We start from the raw sequence: 13661 nt of genomic DNA, 5'->3' as shown, positions 1-13661 counted from the left end.
CCCCTAGTATCTTCGAACTCTCCAGTGCATGATAGGTTTATCACATTTCAGGTCGCTTCTTGTTTCCAGTCTCAATACCAGACTACAATACCTTCCATTTTATGGTTATTGCGTCCAATTCGGTGCAGTGATTCCCGGCCCAGGCATTTCTCGATCTCGTCTAACTGAGTTAATTGTTATATTTATGACACTCGGCCTACACGGTGTCTTTGATAGAATAACATTAACACAAACCAATTGACATTTTCGAAACCTGCAATTTTGAGTCTACTACTTAAATATTTACTTTTTACCTTTTTTTGCAAGAATGGTAAACATAACTATCTATTCAATATACCCTTCATAGCCCGACGATCAATATTACAAATGGCTTTTATATAGCCACTTTCGTGACTTGTCCGGGAATGGGATTTGAAATCATAACTTGATTATGTATTGGGATGTCGACCATTTCGACCATTTGCCTTCCCAAGTAACACTTGCAACATCGTTCATGAAAAATGTAACAAATCCCAGTTGTAAATAAGTTATATATTGATTGCTTAGAAAACATCTTGTTTTCAACCCGGTGTATTGTTGTTTGTGAAGTATTCAATCTTTCTGACAGGCACTTGTTATCTTGAAGTTATAATTCGGTATTGCATGACTCAATTACCTGTTTATAACACATTTAAAACTGATTGTATTAGGTACAACATGTTTTCATGTGTCAGTTTTAGAACCCTGAGCAAACATGAATAGATCTTGACTGTAAGTTATTTATAACATGTTATTAATAAGCTATATTTCAGTTCTACTCATGCTTCCGAAAATAACAAATGAAAACATGTTGTATATAAGGCTAAGAAGTTTTCATCAAATACAATCAGTTATAAATGTGTTATAAACAAGTAATTGAGAGTTGCAATACCGAATTATAACTTCAATATATGATACACGTACTGTTCTTGTTTTTCGTGTTATAAACATGTTTTGATAACAATTTTTTATAACTGCAAAAGCAAAATATAGAATGAAAAAAAAACTTTTAGTTGTGCTTTCAACATCCCATTCACTTTATGTAGAAGAGACAAGTATGATAATCAAAAAAAAAAGGTTGAAATTCTATTTGTTTTGCTAAAAATGTGAGGTTTTCGAAATTGGGGAATTTTATACAGATTTTGTTGTGCAATTCAATTTATTGTAAATAGCTTTTTCAAAGAGTCAATGAGTTTTTTAGAAGTAGAATGTAAAGATTCACCATAAACTTTCAACCGCACAAAAGTTTTTGAGTATGGAATCTCAGTTTATACACTTTATTCGCACAATAAAATTAATAATGATGATGGAAAAATGAACAAATGCCATTCGTTGGAAGGATTGAATCCATTTAGAACATCTTCAACACAGTAGTTGCGTTATAGTCATACATTAGTTGCGCAAGTCAATCATATATAACTTGACATATGTTATATATAGATCCCACCTCTAGCGCTTTTTTTTTGTTATAAATGAGTTGAATATAAGTGACTAGATGTAAATTTTCACAGCTGAGATTTTCATACATAAGTTATGTAAACCAGTTTATGACTAGCTGAGTTGCTTGGGTTATCGACCTTTTGTCTGTTTAGACATCATTTCGAACTTTTTTCTTTCAACCTTCTGTCTTTGGATCTTCTGCTTTTTAGATCTTGTTTTTTCACAGTTTTGTCCGACAACCCTTCCTGGACATGTCACACAATGTATGAATGTGAAAACAGAACAGGGTTCTTTGAAAGCTCTCAAAATACGTTTGGAAGTACACAAAGACCACGTTGAGGACAGGTGCAAACTTCCAGCTGGGATGTCATACACTGAACCAAACATCCGCAATACATCGACAGATTATTATATTACACGAGCCCTTTAACAATATACTGTCGAAACTCGGATGATTTTTTTATGGTTGAATTCGTCAATCCATATGACTGTCCTCCAAATAAAAGATGATATTTATTTGAATATTGGCTGTAAAACATAAAGCACTTAGAGGAAAACAATTTAAGGACAGGATAATTTGAAAATGTTTTAGATTAGATCATTAATTCGATTGTTTATATTTCCATATTGATTAGCTATGAACAGCCATTATTCATGGATACAAAAATTACTTGTTGGAAGAGGAAACTGATTTCCACGCTTTACCAATGATCGTACCACCTCTGATAGCGATGGCTATGCTTCCACCTCGTTGGTCTACTCAGAGCAGCAAATGCCGTTCGATAGAATTACTTACATCATCGATTTGAATGATTTGCCTTAAGGGGCTGAACCAATACCAAATGAATTTCAATTTAAGATGACTATCAACCTGCAGAGAACATTACGCATTCCAACTGATGTCCCTATCCCTTTTCATAACAATGTTCATCCTGTATTCGAGAGGAAAATCATCTCATTTCAAAACAGCCGTCATCCGGTTGCAGCTATCATTCGGAAAGGCAATTTGGATGTTTCGATTTGAATGGTCTGAGGTTTCATTCGAACAGAGGACGGTGGTTTGGTACAGTGTAAGAATAAAAATGAAGACATTCTGAAATACGTTGATTTAAATTTGCCCCCAGAGTGAGTAATTCACGGTTCGCAAGCACTGGAATTATCCACGAATGCATTCGATGGCACATTCTGCCAGATTTTACATTCTCTGCCCCGGTGCTGACATGCTTTTGCATATTTTAATGAGATTATGCCAGTTGCAGCAAAATGATGAGCAGAAAAAAACGTCTCCAGGGCTTCGCTCAGCTGGGTTTGAATAATTGAATTTCAATTTTCATGCGTGAAAAATATCTACAAAAGGTGGAAAAAATTCATTACTATTACAGCGCCTGATGCAACCAATTAGCATCATTTTACCGGCTCACGCAGACGTGAACCAAAATAGCTCCGATCAACATATTGGCAAATGAAATGGATGAAAATTTGTCAAGCAGCATCGTACATGAGCGATTGTAATTAAAATAATATAATATATTAAGTGAAACGTGTAAATAAGCCGTCGGTGTTTGACATGAGCTGTTCACCGTGAAAATGCAAGAGCTGTTGGATTTCAATGCACGGATATTGTGCAACATTTTGTATGCCACGTGGTTCGAATGGATAGACCGTGAACCTTGTATGCAGACTTGCATATAAACTGTTATTTAAATTCAGCGTTAGGTGCAGTTTGAATGCATAATGTTTGATCGTTGCAGTATCATAATTGGTCTTTAGAGCAACGCTAAGTAGAAGTCATTGTCATGTGGTTGGTCATTTGCATGATCGGTGGATTGATGTGAACTGATTCTGATATCGATGCATGGTTAATTTTATATAAGAATATGAACATTTCCCTTATAGAAGTTTGTTAACCACAATATAAACGCAGTATGATTTATTATTGAAATCAAAATTTATGTGGTTTAATAAAATTAAAATCAAATTTAGTCAATCGTACAAGTCACGTACATAGCTACTTTGCAGTTACCGGATTCAAAGGTTGCACTAATCCATTGGCAATGTATCGCTATGTTGTTTCTACTGAATGAAACGCTTGAACTGACCACTTACCGTTCGAAGCAATGAACCATAAAACTGCAATTCCGTCCACTGTAATAAATCCCCTGTTGGGGGCTGTACGTGGGAGTGGTTGTGATGTACGGTAGTGAACTTTGATGGTACCTATTTTTTCTTATTCAATCCTTCCAAGCGGTGGTGGATTGAGCTGATACGCAGAAAAACCACACCAGATATGATCCATCCACATTGAGCCTCCTACCAACGACGATAGCGACGAGACGCTTTTGATGGATGAATGGCTGTTTTCCGCAGCTGTTGAACCGACGCAAGCGGTATTTTCCTACCAATATTCAAATTAATCTAATCGGTTGCGAAAAAGCGGTTTCCGGTCAGTTTGCAAAAACGGGTTTTAATCACATTATTGGTTAGATCAAATGGTATAGCAGCAGCAGTATTAAATGATCATGTACATCTAAATAAGCTTATTTGGTTGGATGAGCACAAGTGGATTGAACATTAATTGAATAATAATGCAAATGTAGCTATCAGAGCACTGTTGTGTTCTCTTTATTTAAAATTTAATTTATATTTCATGATAAGTAATACCGTGAATTGAAGAAACATGCAATACATGGTTTGTTAAAACACATTGTAGTTTTCAGGTTTTCTGTAATTTGATGAGGTACACGAAGTCCAAGAAGATGAAGTCCAGCGCAGATCAAGAACATCCGTAAAAGTGGTTGAACATTCCACTACCTGTTTGTGTTCGTGAGAAATCGGTGATTGAATTCACCGTCTACAAAAACAGCCGCACTCCAATCTCTCATCAGCTCGAAAATATCACTCATCTAAAAAATTCCGGTCGAAATATATAACATGTTTTCTACAATTATGCCATAAGACTGATGAAAAATTTGAAATTTTCACTCCACAGTGTTCAAACGGTTTAAAATCGGGTCCTTATAAGCCTCCGAAAGTTTAAATTCATTTGATAAGAGACTGACTTGGCACATACCATTTGAAGTATATATTGAAATTATTATGGGAAAACCAAACTTTTTTTTTCATTGTCTTCTAGTTTTTTTTCCATAGTGTACTGTTAACATGTTTTATTGCTATTCTTATGGGAATTTTTATCAGCTACAGCTTTGCAGAAAATCGTTTTTCAGCCAAACGTCAAATTAAATAGTTATTAATTGTTTAAGTATTGTGGGCAACACTGTATTCTGCAGTGTGATATAGTAGCCATGATTTTTGTCCTCTATTCTAGGCGCCATAAACACACATTTTACCTACTGAAAAGTTGATTGAGCATAATGATAAGACATCAGTGACTTGAATCATTAATAATCATTGTTCCTTACATTTGATCGAAAAGTGGTACGATGGTTATTATCCTTATGATTTATACATGTCATGGCCAGTTTAATTTGTTTCCGCACATCAAAGGTATGTGAGCAAATCGGCGAACATCTCTTTTGCCAGTGGTGGCGGGGAGAGATACCCCTCACCCCAACAGGGTTTGGTAAAGGAGATGATTAACCCGATTCGTGCCTTCCTCAAAATTGACCTTTGCTCGTTTTCTACACTCTATATACAATTTTCACACTGCCGTATTCTAAAGGAAATATCAACTCTATACTTTCATCTCGTATAAAATGACCACTAAGACCACTAAGTCTGATATTTAACGGTAAGCATCTTCAGAAAACTAAAATTGTGTTTGAACTTAAAAATAACTCCTTAAGTCTTATTGCATGATTAATTCTGAACGTAGTTTTTAATAAATTTTATGATTTCATGGATTCAGGTGATTTATTTCCATAGGTGAATATGTCATGCTTTATTTTCATGAAAAAACGGTAAAATCCAACAATAGCCAACATGATTTCCTACTACGCAATGAACAATACACGAGCAGTTATTCTTTGGTATTTTACCTCCTATGTCAGACTAAACCATACCAATTTAAGGTATCGAGATATTCGGTCCTGCTCGGGATACCTTAGTTAATTTGGAGCAAAACATTGTTCGAAAATAAGAAGAAAAAACGCTCCGGAACAACCAAAAGTCAATCTTTGTAGCTAGTACAGCAATGTTTCAACGATTGCGACAAAGTTAAACTTGTTTTAAATTTAACTAAGTTGGATAAAGTATAAGAAGCATACAGTGTTACATAAAGTTGGTTTCCATTTATTTCTGAACAACTTTATTGAACACCTTCATTTTTTAGGAATTATTCCAAAAATTTTGCAACTTAATAAAGTTGCACAAACATATTCAGATAACCAACGCTTCAGGATAAAATCACTTAAAATCTCAAAATCGGGATACCTCTCAGAACCGTCGATGGATAATTTTGATTTTTTATAGGGAATACGTAGAATGCTCATAGGGAATAAATACATAGAAGAGGCCTCCCTTAACTCAGTCGGTAAAGGTGCAGCTACAAATCAAGACCATGCTGGAGGTGGCTGGGTTTGATTCCCAGTGCGATCAAGGAATTTTTCGGGTTGGAAAATTTCTTGACTTCCCTAGGCATAGAGTATGATGGCGCTTGCCACACAATTATACGAATGCAAACATGATACGACATCGAAAACTCTCAATTAATAACTGTGGAAGTGCATCTATATCACTACACCTATCTATTTTAATATGCCGATTTCGGCGTATTAGAGAAAATTTCAAATTTTGAAAAAGAACGCAGCCAAAACAAAATTTGCTTCCGCTGCTCTTACACACACATATGCACGAGCATCAAATGTCATTTTTCTGTTTATGTTAACGGATTCCTAGCTGTTGCGATCGCAACTAACAAAAAGTTTGTTACGAGTTGGCCCCAATCGGAACGTCCTTCTGCAGGTAAATAATTTTTCATCATTATCTTCCTAGCTGCAGCAAATAAATTCAAAAAAGTTATACGCATCTTATTCGAGAGGAAGCAGCAACTGATTGGAAAATTCGGCAATAATTTGAAATCCCACAACGGGCTTTTCCGCAACATCCTATTTCCCTTATTCCATGTTCCATGTTTGCCAAGAAACGTGTTTCCTATTCGGGATGGATTATGCTTCTGAGTATACTGCTCTTCTGGATGAACTGCTCCAGGACGTACTATGAACATCTTCTGAACATCAGAACCTCTCGTCAGAAGCTCTGAACTTCTCGTCAGAACTTCAGAGAACTTAAATAAAGTTCGGTGAACTTCTCGAAAATCTCTGAACTTCTCGTTGGTTGTTCTCTGAGCTTCTTATCAGAAGTTCTATGAACCTCTGGACGGAAATTCTATTAACTTCTTGGCGGCAGTTTTCTCAACTGTTTTTCAGGGAACTTTGATGAAGTTCTGTGAACTTCGGGGAAGTTCTGTGAACCTTAGGGATTTTTTTTTAAATACTCTGAACTTTAAGGAAGTTCTGTAAATTTTTCGTCAGGGTTCGTTCAAGTTAACGGAAATTATGCGTTCTGTGAGCTTTTCGTTGGATGTTCTGTAAACATCAGAGAATTTCGCCTGAAGTTCAGAGAACTTTGTGTGAAGTTCAGAGAACTTCGCCTGGACTAGCTTGAAGTTCAGATAACTTCTTTTTAAGATCAGAGAACTTCCTTTGAAGTTACCAGATCATTCATAAACTTCATAGGAACTCTTTAAAGCTCTCGAAAGTTCATTGAGAGTAGTTCTGTTGATGATGGTCCCACCTCTTACCCCTACAAAGATTTGAGCTGGACGGTTTATCTTTAAGATAAATAAATGTAAACATTTTAACCAGGTTAGCAAAAAACGAACTGATTACATTTACAGATATAAATTCCCTCTAGAGTTTACAGTTGCTTCACAGCGATATAAATGTGGAAAAGCTCAGATGAACAATCAACAAAGCATCCTATTACATAAACAACCCCGCAATCTGATGCTATCATAATTTTCATCAAAGTCAGAAATGCTCACGAACCCCCAACATTTGCCAGAAAACTTACTACTAACTTAAGGTGTCTTCCAAATAAGTTTCAAAATTGCTTTTTTTCAAATGTTAAATTCAGTCCTCTACATCCGTAAAACGCGCGCGAGGCTCAAACCTTTGTAAATTACTAAAAAAAAATTACTGCTACTATTAAATCAAATATCAAAAATCCATCATCACCATCGTGGCGAACAAAATAGTTTTTGCAGTCCTACAATAATTATTAAAAAGTCGTTATAACAGCTATCCATACAAAAGTTCTGTGATCTTCAAGAAGCTATTGTTAACTCCATAGAAGTTTAGCGCACTTCGGAGTTGTATTGTAATCTTCAGAGGAATCCTTCAATCGCCGTAAATTTCTGAGACCTTCTTGGAATTTTGCGAACTTCAAGTTTAATTGATTGATCTTCAAAAATTATGTTTAAGGTTGAGGGGACATGTAACTTTATCAGGACAGCGAGATACCTCACATCTCACATCACGCAGAATAGGCCTGAAATTGAAATCTCTGCAGTTGGCATAGCTTCTCTGAAGTTTACCAGAAATTGGTAAGAGTACTCGCAGCTCAGTCGGTGCATTTTATTGTCACCGTTGCACAGTGCAAAGTGCTTCAGGATGGGAGTTTAGCTAGACAAAAGTGCTATTGCTGCTTTCTTTTGTTTTAGACATCAGTCTTCGGTATTTTTTATTTTGAAAATCTCCTTTTTTGCCGTTTTTATAATTAGACTGGTTTTTAAATTCATTGATATTAATTAGCAAACTTTTATATCCTTGAAAATAGAGACACATTATCTTCTGAAAAGTTGTACCTGCTATGACTTGATCGTTGTACAATTTGTCTAACATTCAAAACCAATTCTAGGTTAACATTTCAAAAGGTCCTATCTGCATTGATTGATTCTCTTCATTGACTTTCTCTTTCGTTAATAACTCAAGTTCAACAGCATTCCTTCCTGTGTTTAATGTTCTAAACACAAAATAGAATTTTCTGCTATCAAACTGTTTGGCAAAAATAGCACGAAATGAATTTGCGTAGGCGTGGTTATCAAAAGAGAAAGTCGATGAAGAGAATCGATTAAAGCAGATAGGACCATTTGAAATGTTCATCGAGAATTCTAAAAATAGAGCAATGCTAACGTTCACACATAGATAAAATGTTTCTTCAACAAAGTAGCTTTACATTATTTCAGCTCCAACTTTGCCCAAGATCATGAGTGTAGCGGTGCCGGTGGTGTAATGGTAAGCGTGATTTCCTCTCACCCCAGTAGGCCTAGGTTCAATCCCAGTCGGCGCCGCCGGGATGTTCTGAGGCATAACATCTCTGATCACGCCTTCCTTCGTAAAAGCGTTGGTCCCTGGTTCATGAGTTGATGGATCGATAGGTAGGGTGCAGGTGTGGGAGCTGCCTCCATGGCGTCGGTAGCATTGGTGCTCAGCACGGAAAACAAGATCGACGGAAACCAAATCAAGGGAAATAAATCATGAGTGTCTATTGTCAAAACTAAGAGAGTGAGTTTTTGAACATCAATTTATTTGAGGACCGTCCTTATTTTAAAAAGTTGGAAGGGTTGTATACTAGATACGACCGCAGGGTTGGCGTTGGATAACGTCTGTTATGTGTTGTACTTAATTGTGAATATTATATTTAAGGAATATTCCTTAATAACTCTTTTGCGAAAGTTTGGTGGCCCTGAAAAGGGCCGTTTTGTTGGGCTGATGTTGTTGGGTTTGCTCTACTCTGCCGCCCTGGAGGAGCTTTGGAATGATGTTGGTAGCTCGAAGACAGACAGCATCTCCCCTTCCAGCGTTCCCACACCCCAGTATTGTCCCCAAATTTAAGTGTAACTGTGATATTCTGGAAAGAAATTGTCTTCAAAACTAACTCTTTGTCGAATTATTGGTGGCCCTGAAGAGGTCCGTTTTGGTTGTGGTTTTGGAATGATGGTTATGCCGAGCCTGGGTACCGGATGGCGATGGCGATTTTGATGAGCGGTTTGCATGCCGGGCGCTTTGCTTCAACCACGAGTGCGGTGAACTCCGGGTAAATATTATTACCAATCAGTAGAACAGCGCTAGGTGGTATGATGAACCGGGAAATCCACTCGAGATGTCGAGAGGGTAGATGGTTGTTTTGGAGGTTGTGATGAGGACGATTTTGGAACGGAACGGGTTGTGCTCGATGATGCATCGTTCTTCTTCACACAGTCTGTGAAGACGAGTTCGATTCTGAAATAAGTTTTGTAGAAATGCAATAAAAATGGAATCTATGGCTCTGCGAAGATTCAACTTTCGATATTCAAGTGTCGGAAAGGCATTAGAAAATTAATCGTTAAACTCTTTCTTGATAATGTTGTGGCCAACGCGCTCGGCGTAGTTGCCCTTGCGGAGCAGACGGTGAATACGACCGACTGAGAACTGCAGCAGCTGGGCATTCCATGACGGCGGCCCAGTATACCGGAGCACTGGCACCAACGCACTCGGCGTTGTTGCCCTTTCGCCCCCAGGCTCTGCTGCCGCTGCTCTGCTGCCGTTGCTCTGCTTCCGCTGCTCTGGTACTGCTGCTCTGCTGCTCTGCTGCTGGGTCGACGATCGGATAGACAATGATGGAACGGGCGACCTTGTTGGACGCTTATATAGTAGAACAGAAAATATCAAAGGTGTCAGATACTCGCATCTGATGTCTCGGTTGGAAAAAGTATAAGAATATAAAAAAATCAATCGATTTTCACCATCTTTAGACAATGGTTTACTTTTAACCATTTTTCAATAGTTTACAGTATGAAATCAATAATTTTGAAACATTCAGAAAATTGCTAGAAATATTTCCAATCGATTGATGCCATTATCTCGTAAATCTATCGAGAGACGGTTGAGTTATTATCGTTCAAAATCTTTTAATTTTTTGTAACGCATCCAAACTGACTGTTTTCAATTTTGTACTCCCGTATGTTGCCGAAAGACGTTATCCAACGTCAAAACGGTCATAAGAAGGAGCTTCTTTAGCAAAAACAAGTTCACCTAAGACACCAAAAACTTAAGACAAAAGCACTAAGACTTTTGTCATGCTGAATTCCTAGCATGCACCACTGTGTACTGTATTTAGTGTGTTGTATTTATATTTCATTATGTTATGATGGAAATTGTAATAATTAATTTGACTTCATTTGCCCCTTAATCGGCCAAGTACTAATCCAGTTATTTTCTCAGCATATTCAACGGCTCCACATTTTCTGCAAACACCAAGCAAATCCAATGTCGTAGAAGCATCCGACGTATTGAGGCAAATACTGAAACAAAAAGTTCCACAAGGGACTCCGACGGGATATAGCTACAACAGTTACCATCACCAATCGACTGGACCAGTCAAATACGAAAAGAAGAAGGTCATCTCCCAACACGATATCCCAATTGAATCCTATCCTCCACCATTCAAGCCACTGAATGGCAACAACTACCTGCCACCACTATACGGCCTTCCCCATGGTGCTGTCGATTCTGTAACCCACTCCCAGTCGATAACGACTTCCTTTGGCGGTCCATACAACTCACAGTACGTGGAGGGAGTTGAATCCCAGTACCCACCATCCTACGATATCTATCGTTCCATGAGCGTCAAAATGGCTGGTAAGAAAGAAAAAGAGGTCCATCAATCACACTCCAACTATCAAGATCCCAGATCTAAGAAATCCCAGACTTCGGCGCATCCCAGTACCTACTCCGTGTCCCCATACCTATCCCCTCCTAGACCGACAGCACTGACTTCCGATCAAAAGTATCTACAACACTTGGACGATGAAGAGATTCACCAACAACAGCTACACGATCTGAGCTCAAAGTTTGGACCAGGAATTGAAGTTCAGAAATCACTGACGTACGAAATCAATGACCCGGTCGATGTTTCCCAACTAGCATCCTCCATTCATGACTTGAGTAGACGATCAGACGCCAGCAATAACCCCGGAAAGAGTGACAAATCTTCTAAGAGCAGTAACGGTGACGACAGTACGACTACCAAGACGTAATGACCTAGCAAATACTGTGTATTGCGATCTAGTGTACTTTAGCTAATAGGGCTTCAAAATTCAGGTAAATTTATGACACATTTAATCCTTGTGTATTTTTGAGTAGTGATCGACATATTGACTAACACACTCACTAGAGAATGCACCGATATGTTATGTTGTACTTTAGTGTAGTGAACGTTGTGTTTAATACAAATATCACTGGTATGAAACCAAGTTGATGGTCTATTAATCAATGTATTTTTCAGCTGCTCACAATTCAAAACTCGTCGTAGAACTAACCGGAGCTGTTATGTGAAAAGGATAAGCTCAAACATAACTTGAATGATAGTTTATTCACTGACAAACAGACATACCGCATTGAATACTTTTCTTCGTGAACCATAGTCGCTAAAACACTACCGTCACCTGTTGAGTATACTGCCATGGGCTGTACGCTCAACAGATGGCGGATGTGTTTACACCAGAGTTGTTAATCAATAACCGTCGATATCGTCTGCAATGCAAATTCTCCATTGCAGACTTTAACGCTGATGTTATCGACGGTTAGCGATTAACAACCCTGGTTTCAACGTCTTACGCCAAAGTACTTGACTATACATGGCTGGCTATGAAAACTTTTGTTTGAATGATAAATAATTATTCAATGAAAAACATGCAATTTATGTCCGTTTGTCTGTGGTTTATGTATCACAATGTAAACGTAAAAAAGCAATCAAATAACCTCATTTCGTAAAATGTGTAACTACTAATTTTAAAATACAAATTTTAATGCAAATTCCCTCCCCTTTTATTGCAGATAACGATAACTATGGTAAAATCGTCGTAGGTTAAGTCATTCCAGTTACTGCCCAGTGTCATCGAACGTCCCAACCAGATCAGGAAAAAAAAGGGATTTCATTTCCGCCAAGAAGAATCACAAAAAAATACTCAATTGTATAAAAAAAAACTTGCTCATCGAAAATCCCTTCGCCAGTTCCCCATTTTCCGCTGCCATCACATGATTTTGTTTGGAAATCAAACATCCCTCATTCACCATCAACAACAGTATAGCATTAAGCCGTTAGCTGCGCTCCATTGAACTCAAATACCACTTTTGCTTTCTTGATCGGCTGTGGTAATATTTACCCATTGCTCTGATTTTTAAATTTCTGACACGGTGCGCCAGCAAATTCGTTACCAACGCATCCATCAATATATCGATACGATCGATACGGCTCCTCAGCGATGTTTGGGAAGCGGAAAATAGGGAAAACGAGCGCGTAGAGTAAACGAGTGAGACTAACCTAACACAACATTTGAACTGAGGCGGAAAACATTTTCCTCGTCCTCCACACGCAGGGTGAAGATGTTTTAGCAATTCGTTCGAAGACTCTTCCGAGCCGCAGGAAGCAAATACTAGTGATAGATAATGGATTTGTTTTATTTTTACATGATTTGTGGATTAGTGGATGGATCGTTATATGTAGAAAAGTAGCTATTTAAAAATGCTGTTAAGTGTTAGCTAGATATTTTATCTTCGTGTATTCCTTTGTTAGCCATTTAATGGTTTTGTGGTGCTACTGAAATTGGTAGTCAGTCCAGTATAAATTGTTTTCCTTTCTGTATTTATTGCCTTATGATGTTAAACCTGTGTTAGAAGATAGTAAAACTAGTACAATAAATTAAGAAAGATATTTTTATTGAACGATGAATGAAAAGAAATCCAGTCAATAAATAGCTTTTGAAAAATGACCCATAAATAGCGTTTACCTAAACATAAAATTTAATGAAACTTGAAGTATCGTTCCCTACACCAGGTATAGAAAACCGGCCCTGATTATTACATTAGTATTTAGTTGACCCTTCATCACCTAGAACAATTGTGTCAGGCTTCAACAAAAAAAAAAAAAAAAAAAAAAACACAACAGGGAAAATGTCCCTAATGTCGGCCTAAGTGTCCCTAATATTGGACCCATACATAAATTTCAAAGGAAAACATTTTTTGACATGAAAGATTATCAATTTGTATTACCCAAATGACACACTGATCTAAGAAAACATGAAGAACATGATATTTTTATCGATGGGCCCAATCTTTAGAATCATAGGCCAACATGAGAGCCATATTCCTATGTGAAGTTTCTGTGCACACTATGAAACCTACTAGAAATACTCAAACTGCAGA

At 37.5% G+C, this 13661-nt stretch overlaps 1 protein-coding gene across 3 annotated transcripts in view; it reads left to right on the top strand.

The window, feature by feature from the left end:
• LOC135708881 (protein lozenge) overlaps positions 1–13166 on the top strand; it is a 96759-nt gene extending 83593 nt beyond the window's left edge. Inside the window, exons 6-7 of one of the 3 annotated variants that reach the window (XM_065231052.1) lie at positions 10680–11096; positions 12294–13166. In XM_065231052.1, the coding sequence (XP_065087124.1) occupies positions 10680–11096; positions 12294–12328 (452 nt within the window). In that variant the 3' untranslated portion in view covers positions 12329–13166. Of the gene's footprint in view, positions 1–10679; positions 11559–12293 lie in introns of all 3 variants that reach the window. The other 2 variants (XM_065231051.1, XM_065231053.1) reach the window with 2 other exon arrangements.
• Positions 13167–13661: the final 495 nt, after the last annotated feature.

The sequence above is a fragment of the Ochlerotatus camptorhynchus genome, unplaced genomic scaffold (genome assembly GCF_037179485.1).
Source record: "Ochlerotatus camptorhynchus isolate MF236.1 unplaced genomic scaffold, CSIRO-AGI_Acam_v1.1 ptg000338l, whole genome shotgun sequence".
Taxonomy (NCBI): Eukaryota; Metazoa; Arthropoda; class Insecta; order Diptera; family Culicidae; genus Ochlerotatus; species Ochlerotatus camptorhynchus.
Note: the sequence above shows the minus strand (reverse complement) of the source record. Positions and strands in the feature narration are given on the sequence as shown.